Source organism: Phyllopteryx taeniolatus, chromosome 17, assembly GCF_024500385.1.
Source record: "Phyllopteryx taeniolatus isolate TA_2022b chromosome 17, UOR_Ptae_1.2, whole genome shotgun sequence".
In the NCBI taxonomy this organism is placed as follows: Eukaryota; Metazoa; Chordata; class Actinopteri; order Syngnathiformes; family Syngnathidae; genus Phyllopteryx; species Phyllopteryx taeniolatus.
Window position 1 is genome coordinate 20,576,206 of NC_084518.1, and position 21,234 is coordinate 20,597,439.

Here is a 21,234-nt window from a genome sequence, read left to right on the forward strand (position 1 = left end):
GAATTCCTTATGTCCTCTGGAAGAAGACACTCTAAATTGATGTGTGCACGTGGGTGTGTGTGTGTGTCCGTGCACGCGCGCACATGTTGCCATGGTGACTGCAACCATTGCAGACGCCATCCCGTTAAAAAGTGCAGTACTACTAAAAAAATCTAATCAAATTAAAAAGATGATTAGGAAATAAAAATATAAGCGGAAGAATGGATGGATGGATATTGAATTTTTGTTTGGGGGGGGGGGTATGCTGTCTACACATGAGTCAAAAAGCTCTCCAAAATGTCAAACTAACTATATAGTGCACTACATAGTGGATAGGGAGGGAGTGATTCGAACACAACCAAACAATCGTCGACTTGGATCGATTTCATCAAATGAAACGTGATCGTGACGAGTGGACTTCCGGTCCGCCAGGCAGCGCCCGTGTAAGTAAAAGAAGAAGGCGTAGCGTAAGCGTAGAAGAAGACTCGGAGGCGGAAGGCGCCCGTGAGGACGTCTAAAATGTCTGCTCCCAAAAGCATCCCTAAAGATGCTCAGGTATTTTGTTTTTAAGCATCTCGTCGCGTCCGTATGACTCCTTTTAAGCTATCAAATTGTCAATTTTTTTTATTGCTATACGCCGTAACTCGTTGCTAGCTTGTTAACATGCCCGTTGATAACAAATCTCGTTAGCTTAGCCGATGCTAGTTGAACTGCTAACTAATACAGTTTTGTTAGCATTACTCTTAATTATTGGAGACTCACCAATATCTAATCCGCGTTTGATAAAAGTTAAATCTATTTTGATTTGTCGGGCTCTTTCGCTGTGTTACCTAAAAACCATCGTCTTGGTCCAACATTAACGTACGTCTAAAAAAAAAATTCATCTCTTTTTGTATGTATATATATATACACACACACACACACGCGTAATGTGTTGGTGTGGCACGTGAACATATTCACTGTGCCAAGTGGAGCAAATTGTAGATTTGAATTTATTTAGTTACTGTTCATTATGCATGTATAATACAGTATGCATACATTGTTAAACTTGAAGAGGTGTAGATCTTTAAAGATTTTTTAAAGATGGAAATATAAATTCTGTGTAAGACTAAGGAGATGTGTGTATTAAATGATTTTAACTGCCACAAAGTGTGTAAAATTAAATTTCTAAGGTCACTAATTGTATTTAATATTTTCTAAAGGTGAAAGTGTATAAAATGTTTTTTTAAGAATGATTTTAAAGGTCACAGTCAATAAATTAAGGTGGCAAAATTAATACTACAGGATTTTAAAGGGGATAGTCCATAAAACATTTTATTGATTTTGTATTTTTTTTGTGTGTTGTTTTTAGGTGATGATCCAGATCCTGAAGGACATGGGGGTGACCGAGTACGAGCCCCGCGTCATCAACCAAATGTTGGAGTTCACTTACAGTAAGTTGTGGCCACGGTAAAAACACATGAGTTAGCATCACACCTCTGTCATGCTTCTTCCATGCTTGTTGTCATGCCTTCATCATGCCGCCTTGTTTTCTCAGGATACGTGACGAGCATCATCGAAGATGCCAAGATCTACGCCACGCATGCCAAGAAGTCCAACGTGGACGCCGACGACATCAAACTGGCCATTCAGTGCCGCATGGACCAGTCCTTTACATCACCACCACCGAGAGATGTAAGAACACACGTGTGCGTTAAGGTGTGTAGGCATGAGCGCGTGTGTAGGTGTGAGTTTGCGTGTGTGTGTAGGCATGGACTGCATTTATATAGCGCTTTATCTACACCACCACAGTGCCCAAAGCGCTGTACAAAGCCTCACATTCACCCATTCACACACCACTGGACATGAGTGTGCATGGTTTAGGTGTTTAGATGTGTGCGTGTGTACCTGCGTTTAGAGGCATGGGTGACGTGATTAATGGTGTTTTGTGTCTTGATCAGTTCCTCTTGGAGGTGGCCAGACAGAAGAACCAGACGCCGCTCCCCCTCATTAAACCGTACACAGGGCCCCGCCTCCCTCCGGACCGCTACTGCCTGACCGCACCCAACTACCGCCTCAAGTTCCTCCCCAAAAAGGTGGCGTCGGCCGGCAGGATATCGGCACCCCGCCTCAGCGTCAGCGCAGTCTCTAGCAGACCGGCCACACCCACGCTCGGTGAGTCCTTGCCTCTGTTTGGAAACACCCCCTATACACTAGATAGAGCCCTATTAAGTGGGTCAGCCATTTTATATTTATGTTGGAATGTGTAGTAAGCATAAGGAGCATTAACACCATGCACCGAGAAGTCCCCCCCCCCCCACTTTATGCCCCCCTTTTTCCCCAGCTTGATTTTTTAAATTTTTTTTTTAAACCCAATCACCCCTCTTTGCATTTTTTTTTAGGAAAATACTCTCTCATGGCAATTATGATGAGTGTTATTTGCAGATTTTCCCTATTCGTGGTCAGTTCCGATCCCCCGCGAATAGTGAGGGTCCACTCTGTATAAAAAAACCTGATAGTGATTTGGAAGTAGGGAATGAGTAGATAATTCTGAACGCACAGACTCCGTTTAGAATCATTCCCTACTCGTTACTACAGGATTTTTGGTGGCACTCTTGGTCCACGATATAAAAATCCATGTACAGTTAGTGTTGAGGAGCAGGCTAGTACCCACTAATCGGTCCCCCCCCCCCCGGTGCCGTCTTCGCAGGAAACTCGTCTGTTCAGTCAATGGGCGGCACCAAGGTGGGACCGTCGGTGTCGCTGACAGGTCAGAGGTTTGCCGTGCAGATCCCGCCTCCATTGCAGAGCAGTGGCACCAAAAGTGGTAAGTGGGCAAACGTATGAATCAGCAGACTCACGGCACAGTGGTGGGAATAAGTGTTATAGACAATTAATCGACTGTCAACCGTATTCTTAGCCCCGTTGACCACGCCCACCGGCTCCAGCGTGCTCATCAACCCGTCTCTGATTGGCTCCAAGAACATCCTCATTACCACCAACATGGCAGCTCAGAGTGCCGGCGGCGGAGAGTCGCTGAAGAGGAAACACCAGGACGACGACGACTACGATGCCTTGTGACGCAGACACACCATACACCCTCACACATACACACCAGGACACCGACACGCTCGCAATTCCTTGACAACGCCCTTCAAACACATGCAAACTACACCCACAGACTTTTTCAAACTCTTGTCACAGTGATGACAAAATGACTGCACCAGTGTTTTGTTTTTTTTCACCTTTAATCCTAAAAACAATTTCAAATAAAAAAAAGAAACAATGTGAATGATTATGACAAAGCATTAAAGTCACTTCCTGTTTGTGGCAAAAGTTAGCGCACACATTTTGACACGCATCACACGCGTCACAAAAAAGTAAGCCCACATGCACGACTAAAAGGACCAATCACGGCACTGCAAAGAACATGCTCCGCGTCTTTCCCTTCGGGGCGTGGCCAACCACTGCACGGAGCCAAAAGATCAAAAGCAAACGACGCAAAAAAACTAAGCTGAAGTGTGTGTGTGTGCCCCCCCCCCCATGATGCATCTGATGCCACAGGAAACACCTCTTACTGGCGAAACGGGATCATGGCACTTTAACCTTTCAAAATAAAAGAATATATTTTATATACTTTTAATTTCTCTTAAATGAAAATGAGGCTGAGACAGGAAGTGAGGTGGGCAACGCCGCCAGCCACTCAAACTGGGAAGGGGAAAGTGTGGCATGGGAATGTTGCGAATGATGCGGATGGCGGGCGACGCAGCCCCACGGGTATCAACACCTTTTGAAAATCAACAATTCTGTACAAGACGGCATCATCGCCATAGGGGGGAAAAAAAACGCTAAACATTCAAAAGGATTTCAAAATCAAAGCAACAGATGTTTGCGTGTAGCTTCTTCCTTTTTGCTCCACTAACTCTTAACATCCTTCAACGGATAGTGGGAAGCTTCTTTGTAGACCACACCAAACAAAAGGTTTTAATTACCTTACATGAAAAGGAAGGTCAACCACATTTTGCTGAAAAATATAAGGTAAACTAATATCTTTCAATCCAGTCAAAGGTAGTTTGACAAAACATGACTGGTAAATTAAAACCTGTTTTGGCAAAGAAAGTTATTAATTTACCTTACATTTTTCATCAAATTGCAGTTGACAAAAATAATGGAAGGCAAAAAAATTCTTTGCTGTTAACTACCACAGTTTGCCGAAACGTTTCGGCAAACTTTAGTTGACAGCAAAGAAATGTAAAAAAAAATAAAAAATACAATTGCCAAAAAATGTAAGGTCAATTTAAAACCCGTTTTAGAAACCCAACTATTGTTGACAGCAAAGAGACATTTTAATTGGCCTTTTCTGTCAACTACTGTTGTTTGCCAAAACAAATTAAAACCATTGGTGGTTGACAACAAATAAAAGGATTTTAATTTACCTTTAATTTCTTTGCCGTCAATGGTAGTTTTCTGAAACTTTTTTTGTTTTGTTTTCCGGTTTTAATTTACCTTACATTTTTGACAAAGGCTTTCATTTAAATTAAGATTTTCGGCAAACAACGATAGTTGACAGCAAAGGACCCTTTTCATTTACCAGACGTTTTGGGTCATGCTTTAATTTACCTTATAATTTTCAAACTACCGAAAAATTTAATGTCGATTAAAACAAATTTTGGCAAACAACAGTAGTTAACGGTAGGGATGTAACGATATCCATGTCTCACGATACTGTTTTATCACTATTAATCCCGCGGTACGGTATTTATTGCGATACCGTGGGAAAGCTCATGGTATTGCAATAAAACTCAGGTTACTGCAGGATTGTTCACAGTACAGGTGTGTTGTCCCACAGGTTTTTGTGAAAAAAGACACCTGTAAAACAATGTGCACTTCTATCCCCGTCCATCTAATGTTTACATTCGTATCCTGTACCTCCAAAACAGTATTACTGCTGGAGCAATAATCATGCTATGCTCTCAATAACGGTCCATTGAGAAATTGTTTCTTCACATCAATTGTTTTTTACATCTATAACATTAGAAATTTGATACTGCCTACTAACAGTGATTTCTTTGCTTGAGTCGAAACATTCAAGTCATAAATGCAGGAACACGCTTAAAGGCATTGGAATCCTTATTTTCTTTTCTTCCGTTTAGTGATATTGTAGGATGATTTATTTTTCTAAGCAGCCTGTGCATTATGTTTTAATTTTGAATGTGGATATTTTGCGACGCTCAGAACAGCTTAGTTGCTATGCAGTAGCCTCCCAACACAGCCTGTCGGTCACGTGGGCCAGTCAGCCAATCAATGTATTTTTTGCGACATGGTCACATAAATTACATGTCCAATTGGGTGTGTTTATATTCATAACGAGGAAGCACAGCACTGTAGCAGTCTGGCTATGGGGAGTGGCTGCGTATATGTGGGCCAAAACAAAATTTGAAGCACGACGGCTCATTATTTTATACAGAGACAAGACCACCACGATAGAGGCACTTTTAAATTTGGCAATATCATGAATATTGTTACATCCCTAGTTGACAGTAAAGAAAGGTTTGAATTGGCCGTCATTGATTCAACGAAAATTAAACTTTACTGTCAGCCACGGTTGTTTGCCAAAACTGTTTAGGTAAACTTAAAACGTGCAATATCAATTAAAACCTCACTTGAGTGTTGTATACAAAGAATGCAATGTCATTAATAAGAAGCCAGTATGAAGATCCTTCAATCAAACAAAACGCGGAGAAGATGGCGGCGGTGGCACGAAGGAACACCGAGGCCATGCCCAAATTTGGCAGCATCCGTCCCTCTGCCTGGGAATGTAACGTGCGTGTGCATGTGTGTGTGTGTTGAGGCGAGCGGGTGGCACGTGGGCAGCTCGCTCCTAGCAGTCCTCGTCTTTGTCGTCCACCACGCCTTTGAGGCGGAGGCGGGCGAAGTCCTCGAAGACGAAGTCGTCATCCTGGGAGACGCTGCTGAGAAGACCGCCACGAGGCACCGTTAAAACTTTATTGCTACCGTACACGCACACACGTGATTTCAACGAGGAGATACTCACTTGGTGTCGAACTCGATCAGGTTAGTGTCGATGGGCGGGTCCGACTCTGGCACGGCTGACGTGCGCGCACACATAAAACACACAGGTTAGTACGTGAGGCGCCAGTTGGCACGGTGTGGTCCTGCGCACTCACCTGACTGTGGGCGGGAAGCGGGTAGCTCGGCCGGTTTGGGGTGCATGAGGATGAACGGCAGCTCCACGGACACGTCTCTGTGGCAAACGAGGAGGAGTCAGGAGGGACACATAAAAATAGGAGGGATGATCACACACACACACACACACACACACACTTTAGCCACTCCATGCTTCACAGATGCACAACACACATGTACCTCAGTGACTTCACCTAACACACAAACTTCAGTGACTTGCACTCAAGTCTCCACACACATACTTTAGTGACTCCATACACACACACACAAACTTTTGTGACGCTACACAAATACGTACACACACTTTAGGGACTTGACACACACTAACACACACACACACATACGCTACCCTCCGCGTGAGACCACCAGCTTGACTTTGACCCTGTAGGACACCAGGATGCCCAGCACCTCCTTGTTGGTCATGTCCTTGACACTGAAACACACGCACACACACACACACATCAGCATCACGTGACACATGCACCTTCGTGCGCGGGCGTGCACGTTACATGGTGGAGGAAGCCAGGTTGGTGTCTTCGTGTTTGAGCTTCCCATCCAGCGCAAGGCCTCGCTTCTCGCGGTTCTTGTCTAGGGTGGGCGTCAGCGTGTACACTTTGCAGAAGGTGGAGCTTGACGACACCTGGTCACTGCCACGCACATCAAGCACGCCTGTCAATCAAAGCTCCCCGGTACATAAATCAAATTTGGATAGCTCTTTACTTAATACAGTGGTACTTTCACTTAAGAGTTTAATTTGTTCCGTACGCACCATTCATATGTTGGATGTGTGCCTTTAAGAGGCGTAGCCTAGCGAGTGACCTCAGGAGCTGGAATCAGATTGGCCGGTTAATCTGCGTGAGCATCTGTGCATGAGTTGTGGCCTACAGCAGGCTCCTTGCGAGTGTCTCTTTTGTATTTGTGTTTGACTGCGTGTCCCTCTCAATAAACAGCGACTGTGGCGCTCCTTGCCCACGTGTGAGGGCATCACAGTACCTTAACTGCTCTATTTTCTTTCACTTCACCCTCAAACTTATGCTCAAAATTAATCACCCAAGCGACTGCTCGTAACTGGAAAAACTCCTCAGTCTAACACTGTACTCAAAGACGCTTACATTTTATGTGCTATTCCCCCCCCCCCCACACACACACGTGTACTTACTCGGCCTCCAGCTGCGCCACGGGACATTTGTACTGCGCCGTGCTGAACAAACAAATGTCGGCGTACTGACGTACTGCAGTGAAAAGGACAGACACACACACACACACACACACACAGGGTCAAGGTAGGGCCCGACAATACGGCTGGAGATTTTCAGTTTTTATCAATTTTTTCCCCCCATTTCGCTTATAGAAAAGCAAATGACAATGACATGCATTAAACGTAAGTTTTGCTTTTTGTTTTTATTCCCTCTGAGATTTCCTTCTTCTAATACCAAACAAGCTTGGGTTGGTTAAATGCCACAACATACCAAAGTACAGGGTAAATAGGAATTGGTGTCAAGAAAGCAGAGGTGCAACAATTAATTGACTAATCAGCAACGAATTGATTACCAAATTAATCCACAATTTCTATCAGATTAATTGTTTAAAAACTTTTTTTTTTTTTAAGACTTAAAATTGTCCAAATCCTCAGAATTGCACAACAGTAAATATTTTCAGATTTCCGTACTCCTCCATGAAAGTAGACTGTTTCTTTGTGTTTAATCAAAATAAGACATTTCCAAATATATGCTTTCACTTTGGAAAACATTTACCGCCATTTTTGCCTATTTTCTGACATGTTACAAACCAAAACAATCATAAAGTATGTTTCTGCATTTCCTGCACTGTTAATTTGAAATAATGTCCTGTTTTTGAAGAAAGGGATGAACATTGAATTTTTTTTTTAAATCAAGTTCATCAATTAATTGGGGTGGGGGGGGGAGATTAGTCTAGCTCTCTCACACTCTTTTCTCATGTAAATTTCATCCATCCATTTTCTGTACCATGCTTAATCCCCCCAAAAAAACATGGTGCAGAGACTGACCTGAAATCTTGACCCTCTTGACAGTCTTGGTGGAGTTGTTGGTCACGTGCACGTTGACGCTGATGGGCTCGCCGTGGTAGTACAGCTGACATAAAACAAACACACACACACACACACACATCAATTCACATGCGCTACTCCACCCGGCTTGTGCACGTGTACCTCCTTGTCCAGCGATGCCTCTAAGTGCAGCGACCTGTCCGACATCAGGAAGCTACGAGTGGTCTCCACCATGGGCTGAGGCCCGGCTTTCTCCGGAGCGTACTGCACCTTGCGGATCACCAGGCGCACAGAGTTCCTGCGCACGCACACAGAGTGAGAGGTGCGTCAGTTTAGTGAGAGAGGAGTGAGTGGTGGGTGACGGAGCGAGTCAGTGAGGACTGAGGGAAAGAGAGTGAGTGAATGAGAGTCAGAAATGAGTGTGTCAGAGAAGAGTCAGATTGTAAATGAGGGAGTGAGAGAGTAAGTAAATGAGAAAGAGTTAGCAAATTAAAGAGTGAGTTACTTGATTAAAGAACAGTGAGGCAATGTATTGGGGATGCATTGAAAATGTCCCAAAAGTGCATTTTTGGCCGAAAAGCTTTTGTCACCTACACAAAACAGACGAAACAGGATGTGATGACGTAAGCAAAAACCTTGGCAAGTGCGCGGTTGTGTACACTATATTGTAAATAGGAAAAAAAATAAACCACATAAATACTTAAGAGTCGCCCAACCTTACTCCTTTGCGCTATTCGGATATTACGGGGGAATGTTTGGCGAACGCTATTTTGCTCCGCCCCAGCTACAGCTGGCTAGCTAATGCGGCTGAACACGACGCGGAGCCGCAGAGGCGAAGGTTTGCTCCGCGTCGGGTGTTCAATGCATTACAATATTTATAAATCACTTAATATTATCACCTCCATGGCGGCGAATAAGCTACACTCCTGACAAGTATTGTTATCACGAAGGAAGGACGAGGAGAAAGATGAAGCAGCCATGCAAATTGCTAAACTCTCCCGGGCTGTGGTCACGAATCACAGAAATATGTGATTGGGTGATACGGGACACTTGTCGTAAAGGTCTGGCTGGAACCGCATTAGAGTGGAGAGGAACCAACTTTGAACATTGGGGATGCGTTGAAAATGTCCCAAAAGTGCATTTTTGGTCTTTGGCCGAAATACTTTTGTCACCAAAACAGGATGTTGTGATGACGCAAGCAAAAACTTTGGCCAGTGCGCGGTTGTGTACACTATATTGTATTTATTAAAAAAAAAAAAAAACGCATTCATATTGAACAGTCGCCCAACCAAACTGCTTTACGCTATTCGGATATTACGGGGGAATGTTTGGCGCACGCTACTTTGCTCCGCCCCAGCTACCGACGAGCTACAGTTGGCTAGCTAACGTGGCTGAACACGACGCGGAGCCGCAGAAGCGAAAGTTTGCTTCGTGTCGGGTGTTCAATGCATTACAATATTTATAAGTCACTTCATCACCTCCATGGCAGCGAATAAGCTACACTTCTGACAAGTATTGTTATCACGAAGGAAGGATGAGGAGAAAGATGAAGCAGCCATGCCAATTGCTAAACTCCCGCGGCATGTGGTCACGAATCACAGAAATAAGTGATTGGTTGATACGGGACAGTTGTCATAAAGGTCTGGCTGGAATCACAGAGTGGAGAGGAACCAACCTTGAACAGCAAAAAAGCAGGCAAATAAGTGTCGGGAGAGAAAATAATAAGCAGCCATATACGATACCGTCGGAAACCGGAAATTAAGTAGTATGTTAATGTGCATGTCACCTGAGAACAGGGACCTATACATTAATGTGCTATGCACAAATTGGCAGTGAATTGGCATTCGAGTCGGCCAAAAAAAAAAAACAATCCGAATTTTCAGATCGGAGTCACCACGAATCAAAGAATAACATACTACTTTATTCTGACCAGAATTGCAAAGCTGCCAGGCCGCATATAAAAATTATTTAACGATGTTTCACCTTTGCTTATAGCCAAGGCCATTTGGAGTTACTGTGCATGGTTTTTGCACATGTACGCAGTGTCGCTTCACCCAGATCTCCACAAAGTTTGTTTAAAAAAAAAAAAAAAAAAAAAAACAATTTTTGCCTAGCCTCGAGCAGTTACACAGATATTCATGGCAGTGCAACAGCCTGAAAAGGAGCCATCACCAAGGTGGATGGTGACCGCAGCATGGCCCACTTGTGATGTCACCAAGAATGGACGGGAGAAAGTTTATCCAGTGAAGAGGGAGTTAGAAAAGAGTGTGTGAGGTACTGTATGCGGGAGTGAGAGAGTGACAGAAGCAGTCAGAGAACGAGTGAACCAGAGGGAGAGAATGAGGAGTGAGGGACAGAGAGAGTGACTGAAGTGAGGTCATGTGTCAGTGAGGAATGAAGGAGCTTGAGTTCAGAAGTGAGTGACAGTGACTGAGAGACGAGTGAGAGAATAAGACAGTGAGTGAGTGGAGTTGTCACCTCTTGTGGATCTTCTCCTCCATGTTCTTGGCACAGAAGGCTCGGATCTCAAAGTCCACACCGCACGCCTGCGCACACACACACATCATACCAGTTTGACTTCACGCATCATTTGGGAGGAATTAATTAACAATTGATAGGGTCTTAGAAGAAAGGGAAGAAAAGAGATAGCGCAGTACTGCCTGTGACCAGCTGAGGTGCTGTTGACTCAACTGTCACCACAGTTGCAAGTAATATTTGACAACACAATCAATTTAGTGATTATTAATTTCCCTTATCTATCCATTCCCATAAAGCGACCAATGCCTCGCCCACTTGTGATGTCACCAAGTTGGCCTTCTGATCTTGTCAAATGAACTTCAGCCTTTTCTAGCTTACCTTTCCGGTGTCTTCAGGTCCCGGCTGCAGCGTGACAGAACATGGAAGGTTCTGAGGGATCTACAACACACACACACAAACGCACACTTACTTTAGTGATTGCCTTCTCACACACACTCACAAACTCTCTCACACTTTAGTGACAGTTTCACACACTTTCACAAAGTCACACGCAATTTAGTGAGACCTTCACTCACACACTGGGACTCCTACATGCGTGCGTGCAACACACTTTAGTGACTCCTACAAACAAACAGTGACACACACACAAAATCTAGTGACCCCTACACACACACACACACACACGTCGCAGCTAGCTATTGACGGCATCATATCACCAAGACAACCACTCGTGAATGTGAGCGTGCACGTGTGTGTGTACTCACAGTGAAGTAGAAAGGGTGCGCGTGCTGCCCCAACTTCTTGAGGAGCCGCTCCTGCAGTCGACTGTTGGCTTTGCGCTCCTCGGGGACGGGCGGGAAGGCCTGCAACAGGAAGTGACATCGCGTGAGCACGGCGGCGGTCCTGAAGGGTGGCGGCGTGGCGGCTACCTGGAAGGTGGAGATGTACAGGTCCTTGCGGAAGGACAGACCCAACACGTCCAAGTCCTCGCGGCCATAACGGAACGCACACGTCAGCGTGACGAAGACTACGCACAGGAAGAAGAAGAACCGCCGTGAAACCGTGAAGATAAGGGAGAAGAAATTGACGTCCTACCTTTCCTGTCCTTCAGGTATTCGGGGTCCACCAGGATGACACCGTCTGTCCACAGGGAGACAAAAATGGCGGCAATTGTGGCGCTAGACCCGAGCGTGATGCTGGTCATGTGACGAGGGTCACGTGACTCACCAACTGGATCCACGTGGTCGAGGTGGTCCACAAAGTCCCTCTTGCCCAGGTAGACAGTCACCTGTACGCACCAAGCCCCACTTGCATTACAACCTTACGTAACATTCCAGAACCTTTCACTGATGTTTCGAGTCACCTTCGACTGACCTTGTCATCACCTTCTAGAACCTAAACACTTTCCAGTCACCTACACTCTTCAATCTCCTAGTCAACTACAGAGCTTCTAGAAACTTCTAGTGACTTACATTCTACAACTCTCTAGTGAGCGTTTAGAACTACTAGTCACCAAACACCTACTGGCTTTCTAGAAGATTCAATTCACTTTCTACTTACCTTGTAGAACCTTCAGGACCTAGTCACCTACAACTTTCTGCAACCTTTAGTCACATTCGAGTCTTCCACAACCTTCTATTTAGCCATTGACCTCTGAGAACCCTGGGGTGAGCTTCTAGAACCTACACGTCTCTTAGTTGGCATTTAGAACCTTCTTTTTACCTCAGAGAACACTAGTTTGTAGTACCTACTACTCACCTTCTACAGCCTTCTAGAAAACTCTAGTGAGCTTCAAGACCCTACCAGTCACCTAAAAGACAAACCTGTACTCTAGTGGGCTTCTAGAACCTACTACAGCCTCCTAGACTCTTCAGTGAGCTTTTAGAACCTACGAGTCACCTTCTAGAACCCTCGAGTGAGTTTGGACTCACCTTACAGTTTGGACTGGACTTCTTGAACACTCTAGAAGAAAACAGAAGACGACGACGAATCAGTGTGTGGTCATTTGACAGGAAGTGCTGCCACAGGAAGAGGAAGCAGCAACGCAAGTTGAGATGTCACTCTGCTGACTTCTTCCTGTTAGCTAACAGGAAGTATTTTTTTTAATATAACAGGAAGGCACTTTTCGACTTTTGGGGATTTGTTAGGGGGCAGGGCCAATGCATCAGTTGTCACGGCGACCAATCATTTCCTCTCTCACACCAAACAGGAAGTAGCAGGGTGTCAAAGCAGAAGTGTACAACACACAGTTCAGATTTTTTGCTTATCTAGCTCTTCTATTCCATAGTTTTCATGTTTACTTGAAATTATGAATGCTTTTAAGTTTTAAAAGGATTTTCAGCACGACGTGCAACGATTCACCTGTCGCACATGCACGCGCACGCACCCTACGCTGACATAGCGGGTGGAGCAGGTGAATTTATTCCAATGAGACTTAAAGTCAAACATTAATAGAGCCAACACGCCACCGGGGATTCCTGCAACGTTTCGTTTTAAGAAAATAATCCCTCTCAACCTGCACACCAGAATGAACATTTTGCAGCATATATTCCCATCAGATGCCTCATTTGTCAACGTGAAAATGCAAGCAAACGTCAAATTAATTTCCATTTCGCATTATTTGAGATTTGGGAATTTGCTTCAAATTATGCGCCGTGGAGGACAACGACGGCGCTTTAAAAAAACGCACAGTGTATTTCTATTAAACACTTCTGCAACGTTCTATCTCAATTACGAGATTTGATCAAAAATCCAAGAAAACGACGAAAAAAATTAGATTTGTTATCCAAAGTGTTGCGGAGACTCAGCTGGGGCTAGCAGCTAGCCCGCTAGCTAACCCCACCCTGCTGCTGTCCAGCGGCACAGCGAGCCCCGCGCAAAAACCACCACCACAAAAAAGGAAACGAAAATGTACTTTTTTAAAAATCAACAAATGCTCAAATAACACACAAGTCAACGCGGCGGCTCGACGAAAACGCTCGGCTCGCGTTAGCAAAGTGCGTGATGCTAACTAGCCCGTAGCTTACCTCGTCCCCGCCTTGTCGCCCATGTCCGCGGCTGGCGGACGTCAAGAAGGACCGAAAGAGAGGAGCCCGTACTCGCTTGCGTCGTTTGGCTCGAGAGAAATTTGTTTTTTTCTATCTCAGCAAGCCGCGTCTCAGCCTTCCATCCCCCTCGGCGAACCGCTAAGCGGGTATGCTAATTTTATGTAGCACCGCCTCGGCTGCTGCTGTTGCCACTTCCGCAAGGGTTGCTGTTGTGTGCGTGCGCGCACGCAAGGGCTGCTGTTGTGTGCGCGCGCTCGTACGTGTGCGCGCCGCGGCTGCAGATGATCACGTTGCGCCAAACGCGACGCACGCACGCGCACGACGTCAACACGACGAGTTAGCGTGTGGCGGAGTGCACCGTAGTCATAAGCACAGTGGCGTAGAATACAGGGGTGCCTCGAGATACGAGTTTAAATCGTTCCGTGATCACGTTCCTATCCCAAATCGTCTTTCCCCATTGAAATGAATGGAAATGCAATAAATCCGTTCCACCCCTCTACCCCAAGAACCCTCTACACCAGTGTCATCTAGACTAGACGAGTAATTTCTAGAACCTCGTAGACACCTCGAAAAACCTTGTGAGTTTCTAGAACCCTCTAGTTACCTTCTACAGCCTTATCAAGATCCCCAAGGAATTTCTACAACATACTAGTCACCTTCTAGTCTTCTAGAACCTACCAGCACCTTCTAGAAGACCCTAGCACGAACTTTAGTCACCTTGTTCAGCAATCCAAAACCCTATAGTGAGTTTCTAAAAATCCTCTAGTCACCTACTACAACCTTCTAGACCCATTACTGAGCTTCTAGAACCTATTTGTGACCTTCGGCAGCCTTTTAGAACCCACTAGTGAGCTTAAACTCAGGTTACAGTTTGGATTGGATTTAGTAGTATGGTGTAGTATACGGTTTTGTATTGCGCAGTATAGTGTGGTACGTAGTAGTGTAATGAATAGTTTATTGTAGTATCTAGTGCTGTGTACTGTACTGCAAAGTACTTTATTAAAAAGTCACATACAGGTCGATACAATATGTATATATAATGTAATTAAATTAAAAATCAATCTTTGTTCATGTCTTTGAGGGCACATCAAATAAAGGCAGTTCCTTCTGCCGCCTGCAGGGGCACCGTTGCCTCAAATGCGGATGGCGTACGAATCAGAGTGCGTGACGTAGCGCACCCAGCGCTGGGCGGGTCCGCGATGCTGCATGGGCGCCAGGCGCAGGAAGCGTACATGGAGGCCGCTGGCCGTGACCTTCGGCAGCTCGAAGGTCAAACCCACCGGACCCACCTCCATCATGGAAGCGGAGCTTAGGGCGGGAACGTCCAGCTGAGGGAAACAACAACAACAACAAACATGAACCATAAACATAACATACAAAGTAGAAGTAGATTGGGGAAAACAAAAACAACATCAAATGGTTTCTGCGAATAACGGGGATAGGTAAAAAAATTAAAATAATAAAACATCCTCGAATAGGTGAATTTGCAAATACCCAACTGTGATTACGCGAGGGTCCACTCTACGTCCTTGACACCAGTAACTACTTTCCTATTACCCAAGGTTTTGGCGTTGTGGCTCTCTTTGCCCACATGCGAGGGCATCACAGCACTTTAACTGCTCCATTTTTTGTTTTCACTTCACCCAAGTGCCGCCATAGCTGAAGCTCATTCGGAGTCCCAATTTTGTGTACCTTGAAGACAGCGGAGAGTTGCGTTCCCCCGGGGAAGCGCGGAACGTTCCAGACGACGGCTCGATTTTGTGGCTGCAGCTCGGCGCTCTGATCCGGACTGCTGAGCTCCTGCGACAAACTGACAGGAAGTGGCATGATCAGGCAGGAAGTGGAAAAAAAAATGCAAAACTGAAGCGGAATATCTTCTCAGGGTTTTGGACCATGCAAACATGAAATAATTAGCACTAAATGGGCTGGGCAATTAATCGATTTTAGGGTAGCAAATAAGGATTATTTTAATAGATTAATCGGTCGATTATTTTTTTTCAAAAAAACACAACTGGAAAAATCTATCATAGTGGGAATTCAGATTTTTGTGGAAAAAAATAAATAAATCACGAGATTTTATTTGAAAGCCACATTGCCCAGCCCTAGGTTAGCGTTCCGGTTACCATGGAGACAATGCGTGTTAGTGATATCGCTAACTAGTGACATAGCGTGCGCATGACGCTCTTTTCACTTTTTGGTAAACAAAGAAGCTGTCAATCGGATAAATGGCCATTCAAATGTAACTCATTCAAATTGTAACAAATTTCCTTACCTGACGCAACCTTTGGGGACGCGGATGCTGGCGCTCACGTTGACCGCCGTGCTGCACGCACACACCGCAATCATGTCATCACAACGACAACCTAGGACTGAGTGTGTGTGTGCCTTTGTCTGTCTTAGCCAGTATTAGTGTGCACGTGAGTGTGTGTGTGTAATTTCTGAGTGTGTCTGAATGTGTGTGTGTTTGTGTGCTCGTGTGTTTCTTTCTGTGTGTGTGTGTCTGTGTTAATGTATAACTGTGTGTGTGTGTGTGCATTTGTGCACACGTATGTGTTTGCATTTGTGTGTGGAAGTTTGTGTATGTGTGTATTTGTGTATAAGTTGGTTCATGTGTGTGTCTATGCGTGTATGTGCCGTGACATATGTGTGTGTGTGTGCACATTTGTGTGTGTGTGAGAGAGTAGTGCGCGTGCATTAGTGTACATGTTTGTATATTCGTGCGTGTGTGTGCATGTTTGTGCGTTAATTTGTGTTATGTTTGTGTATCTGCGTGTGCATGGTGTGTGTGTGTGCGTGCGTTTGTGTGTGACAGGAAGTGACCTTTTAGGCGGCAGGTCGCAGCGTAGCTTGAAGAACATCAGCAGCCTGCGAGGCAAAAACGTCACGTGAGAAAACTAAAACAACAGGAAGTGACCGCCTAACCTCTTCTACTTCCTGTCTGTCTACACACTGACACCAGAGGGCGGCGTTATTTGGAGTTTAATAATTGCTGAGACTGACGTAGTTATTTAGAGCTACATAAACTATTCAGATTGCATTAGGAGTTAGTGACTTACTTACATTAGTTATAGTTTGAACCTGAATTTGCTAAAATGTTGTTTGAAGTCTCATGTCAACAACCGCGACACACACAAGGAGTCTGCTAACCACAGGTTTCCAGATTCCCTGCATATACGTCCGGAGTCGGTCACATGACGGGGTAGATGTGACATTAATTCCACCTCAATGGCTGCATACGTACCAGAGACTTAGAGTTACTTCAGATACTTAGAGTTAATTAAGAGCTAGTTGGAGTGACTTTGAGTGACTTAAAGTAAATGAAGACAAATACTACTAGTTAGTTGGTTACCTTCCTGCGTTGTCCTTCTCAATAGCAGGAAAGAGTCGGAAGGGCGGGGCCAAGGGCAGATGGTCGGCCAATCGGTACAGCATGATGCTTTGCTTCAGAGGGGGGTCAGAGGTCAATGTGTTAGCGCACCGCCCTCATCATTCACAAGCGACCGATCACATGCAAGTGTGGGCGGGGCCTTACTTCCCCCTGGCTTGGGCTGAGTCGCAGGATGCGGTGAGCGTCAAAGTCGTCCAGTCGGACAGCCGGGTGGAAGCTGCACTCGTCCACGCGAACCGCCGCCCCGTAACCTGGTCGAGGAAATGCCATCAGCGGGCTTCCTCTGTGCTACGCTCAAACGCTTTTATTTTGAAGGGCGGCCAGCATCCTGACCTCTGAGCTGTGAGCCGCCGATGCTGAAGTCCTCGTTGAGGCCGATGCGAATCTCTGCAGCAGAGCAGCGTGGCGTTAACGGCCCCCGGTGGACAATACGACAAGTACACTTAACTCAAGCCCAACCAATTACATTCAACACTCACCGATTGGCAGACCACCAATAGCAAACATATTCTATATACCTGTGAGAAAATGCCCAGGATGTAGGGGTGTAACGATTCTTTTTAACATCGATTGGTTTGTTTTGTGTCACGATTCGTGGTTGCCGAGTCGATTCAATAACGATATTGGTTCATTTCATTTGGTTCACACAATACGATACAAAACGATTCAGTGGCTTGAAATCGATTCAGTAACTGTTTAGCCAAAAATTCAACCACTGTGACTGAAATAAATACCTGGCTACTAGAGTGCAGGTGAAATTTCCTATATTCCTGTTTCTTGTGAGGGAAACAGGTCCAATTAATTAAGGTCATTAAATATAAAGATTTTGCACTTGTATTGCTTTGCAATAAAACATAGGGGAAAACAGGAACTTTATGTTATTTATATTGTTTTAGCTATGATTTCACTGGTTTGGCCATTTCTTCCCCTCATAAAGGGATGTTTAATTGGTGTTAGAATTATGAGGGGGTTCTCACCACTGTAAGGGGTCCCTGCACCCAAAAAGTTGGAGAAGCCCTGTTGTAAACAGTCAAATACTGATGGCTAGAAACGAAGCACCTTGAGGTTTCAACAAGGAAAAGCTTTTAAAAATAGAGAGAGCTAAACAAGTGAACAAACCTGCTCTTCAAACCTACAAATACAACAACGCTCGATGTAATTGGATCGTAGGAATATAAATAGATACTTCGACGTAGGGAATGAATGTTACACTCCTTGCTTGGGTGGATTCATTGAGATGTTTTTAAGCAAATACAAAAATAAAAAAATAAAATCAAGGGTATATGTGGCGCCGTACACCCAAACAGGTTTTTGTCATTGTTTCAGTTTTTGACAAGCTCTCTGGTAAGTGAGGGTCAACCGTTATCTCTCACACCACTCACCTGAGCAGCTGGGCAGGAAGCACTTGACCTTGACCTCGCCTTCCACCTCCGCTTTCATCAATACGCCCTGCACAGAGAGCACATGCTCGGCGCACACGCACAGGCCCAGCCTCCACTGCGCTGTCAATCATACTCACGTTGGCACCCATGACCACGGACATCCTCTCGATGACATCCACAAAGATTTCGCTCTTCCCTCCCTGAAAACACAAACACAGAAGTAGGGCTGGGCAATACGGCCATAAAATAAAATCAGTTTCCAAACAAATTTGCCTGTAAAAAGGACGTAGTGTGTCACAGTACCTGCAAAGGCCTGGTGGCGGCAGAACTGGGCGCCACTTTGCTCTGTTGCGTGTCTGCTCCAAACTGCGGCGAGACAAGGACAACTAGGAGGTGAGGCGGGTCAAGCGGGCGGCGACGTTGACGTACGTGCTAGCGGCGGCGCCCACGCACCAGTCCCACGTTGGCGAGGTCGAAGAGGCTGAAAGGTCGCGACGAGATCGCCTCCGTCTGGATGAAGTTCTTCAGGACGTCACATGACGTGGACTGCACGTAACCGTAATCCTGCACCGAGCCCAGACGCCAGTTTTACAAAGATGTGTTTGTTTGAACTAAATATTAGTGTACATACACTATATATACATAGAAGTATATAAACATGAGAATACCTACCGTATATACATACAGATGTCGCCAGTATGTATACCAATTAATAGAGATGTGTATATGTGTCTATGTAAATATATACACACACACACACACACACACGACTCACCAGCATCTCATCAAGAAGTTCGTAGATGAGCGCAAAGTTCATCTGCACCGTCTTCTCCGTCAGCGCGCCACAGTAATCCTTGATGAGCGCCGCCAACCTGCCAACGCACGTACGCACGCGCACCTTCACTTCCTGCGGACACGCTTCGCTTGTTACCATGGCGACGCACCGTACCTGTTGAGGAATTCGATGATGGCGAAGGGGGAGGAGTCGGCTGCAGTGGTCGTGGCGACCAGGTACAGGCCTCCCTGCCACACGTGCACAAAGTGGATGGATTTGTGGGTCTGTGGACACACAAGTGCACGCATGCGGACACGCACACACACACACACACACACACACACACATTAAACAGGCAAGTAAAGCTTCTCATCAGATTTTGACAAGCAAGTAGGGATAGACCGATTAAGCTGGGCCAATAGACTGCATTTTGACGCATAAAAGAAAAGAAAAAACAGACAGCCGATAAGAGATCAATTTAAAACTGAGTAAACTTCTGGGAACATTTTTTATTTTATTTTTTTTCAGTTAACTTTAGGAGATGCCGTTGACCCTGGGAATTCCCTGCACTTTTTGGTTTTGTTTGAACTTAAAACAAAGATAAGTGAAAGATTACCATTTCAGTTTTATTTAAAATTTTGGAACTCTTTATTGACTGTACAACAACTTTGGTGAGCTATTTATTTGAGTTTTCATTAAACATGCTGCGAAGCCTAGGAGCTCCCTGCACTTTTTGTTACAATTTGAAACCAAAGACGAAATCAATATCAGCTCCAGATATCGGTTATTGGCCTCCCAGTCCCAAGTCCTAAACTCGTGTTGAGTCAGGTGACTCTAGTCCACCACCTCTGTCGCACACACACAAGCACAGCTCGCACGCACTGCAGGTTACCATGACAACGGGAGGCTGGTCTCCACTCAGCGCCGTCACTTTGTCATAAAAAAGGGTGACAGCTTCACTTCCAATTTCTCCTCGGACTGAGGGATGGCGGCGTGGTCAAGTTGACAACATTGCATGGAGGATTATTACTATGACGCCATATACATGTACAAATAAATTGCGTTACGAGCTTGGTCACGGAACGGATTAAACTCATAAATCAAGGTACCACTATACAAACATTTAAAAGTCAATTTTTCATGAGACACTAAGAACCGGAGTGGGCCAACTCGATTTTTGCCATATTTATTCTCCAAGTTCAGAAATGAATCAGTAAGAGGCATATGTTTCGGATGAATACAGGTCTAAATCAAGGATTAGTTCCATTTTGACATATCTCCTTTACCTTTATTGCACTCTGTACTTTTCCTACCATAAAAAGATTTGTCCCAGATTTTATTATTTTTTTGGCTGCCATAAACCTTTAAATCACTCCCCGGCAATATTACCGAAATGTAGTTAGGCCAGTCTAATTCTCAGTGGCTCATAAATGCAATTTGTTGCCTTGTGGGATACAGTCTTTGTAGACGAGTCGGTCGCCTTTGGAGGACAAGATGAAGACCTGCGAGATCATCATGCTGCCAAAACATACATGCACACACACACACGCAGAAATGAACATTTGAGCACAGATGTGATATTTATGTCCGTCAGTGCGTCCATGTCTGCTTCACTTACCGGTGGCAAGCTTTTCCCAAAAAGTAACTCAATTGGTCATTACATGCCAATAGCAGATAACTTCATGATTTTTTTGTGTTATAAATGAGGCTAAGCTAATTTGGTATCATTATAAACGTCTAATTATTACTCCAGCAACATTCGATTACAAAGCGACCAAATACGAACGCAATTATACACTTTAAATGGTTATAAACCGAGTAATGTACCGGATCTTGAATGATAGAATGAATGCTAAACGTAGCATGGCTGTTCGTGGCTGTTTGTTGACAAAACGCTTAGCGGAAGTCGACACGCCGCATAACGCCACCTGGCGAGCAGGCGGACCTTTCCCTGGTTTATTTATTTTCCGAGT

General features: G+C 44.9%; 3 protein-coding genes across 4 annotated transcripts; 1 reads left to right on the forward strand and 2 right to left on the reverse strand.

The window, feature by feature from the left end:
* Positions 1-407: 407 nt before the first annotated feature.
* Positions 408-3,250, forward strand: taf9 (TAF9 RNA polymerase II, TATA box binding protein (TBP)-associated factor). Of its 2 annotated transcripts, none has more exons than XM_061751572.1 (6): positions 408-534; positions 1,331-1,412; positions 1,517-1,677; positions 1,920-2,133; positions 2,669-2,785; positions 2,879-3,250. In XM_061751572.1, exons 1-6 carry the CDS (start codon positions 499-501, stop codon positions 3,037-3,039), a joined length of 771 nt encoding a protein of 256 aa, XP_061607556.1. In that variant the 5' UTR covers positions 408-498; the 3' UTR covers positions 3,040-3,250. The 2 variants fall into 2 exon arrangements, with proteins under 2 accessions (XP_061607556.1, XP_061607557.1); XM_061751573.1 differs by having other exon boundaries at positions 409-534; positions 1,517-1,653.
* LOC133467093 (arrestin red cell) lies at positions 3,188-14,071 on the reverse strand. The gene is made up of 16 exons (XM_061751571.1): positions 13,696-14,071; positions 12,601-12,631; positions 11,897-11,957; positions 11,765-11,809; positions 11,599-11,696; positions 11,434-11,532; positions 11,048-11,107; positions 10,670-10,737; positions 8,354-8,489; positions 8,192-8,276; positions 7,325-7,397; positions 6,675-6,812; positions 6,515-6,598; positions 6,147-6,223; positions 6,014-6,068; positions 3,188-5,930 (listed from the first exon to the last, which is right to left on the reverse strand). The coding sequence occupies exons 1-16, from the start codon at positions 13,716-13,718 to the stop codon at positions 5,840-5,842; spliced, it is 1,224 nt and encodes a 407-aa protein (XP_061607555.1). The 5' UTR covers positions 13,719-14,071; the 3' UTR covers positions 3,188-5,839.
* A 622-nt stretch (positions 14,072-14,693) lies between these two features.
* ap4m1 (adaptor related protein complex 4 subunit mu 1) lies at positions 14,694-21,173 on the reverse strand. Its single transcript, XM_061752426.1, has 16 exons — positions 20,880-21,173; positions 20,718-20,779; positions 20,154-20,239; positions 19,436-19,545; positions 19,262-19,358; positions 18,940-19,050; positions 18,790-18,852; positions 18,624-18,686; positions 18,487-18,553; positions 17,438-17,491; positions 17,249-17,355; positions 17,066-17,157; positions 16,537-16,581; positions 15,989-16,039; positions 15,409-15,526; positions 14,694-15,044 (listed from the first exon to the last, which is right to left on the reverse strand). The coding sequence occupies exons 2-16, from the start codon at positions 20,776-20,778 to the stop codon at positions 14,850-14,852; spliced, it is 1,320 nt and encodes a 439-aa protein (XP_061608410.1). The 5' UTR covers position 20,779; positions 20,880-21,173; the 3' UTR covers positions 14,694-14,849.
* Between the last annotated feature and the right edge of the window lie 61 nt (positions 21,174-21,234).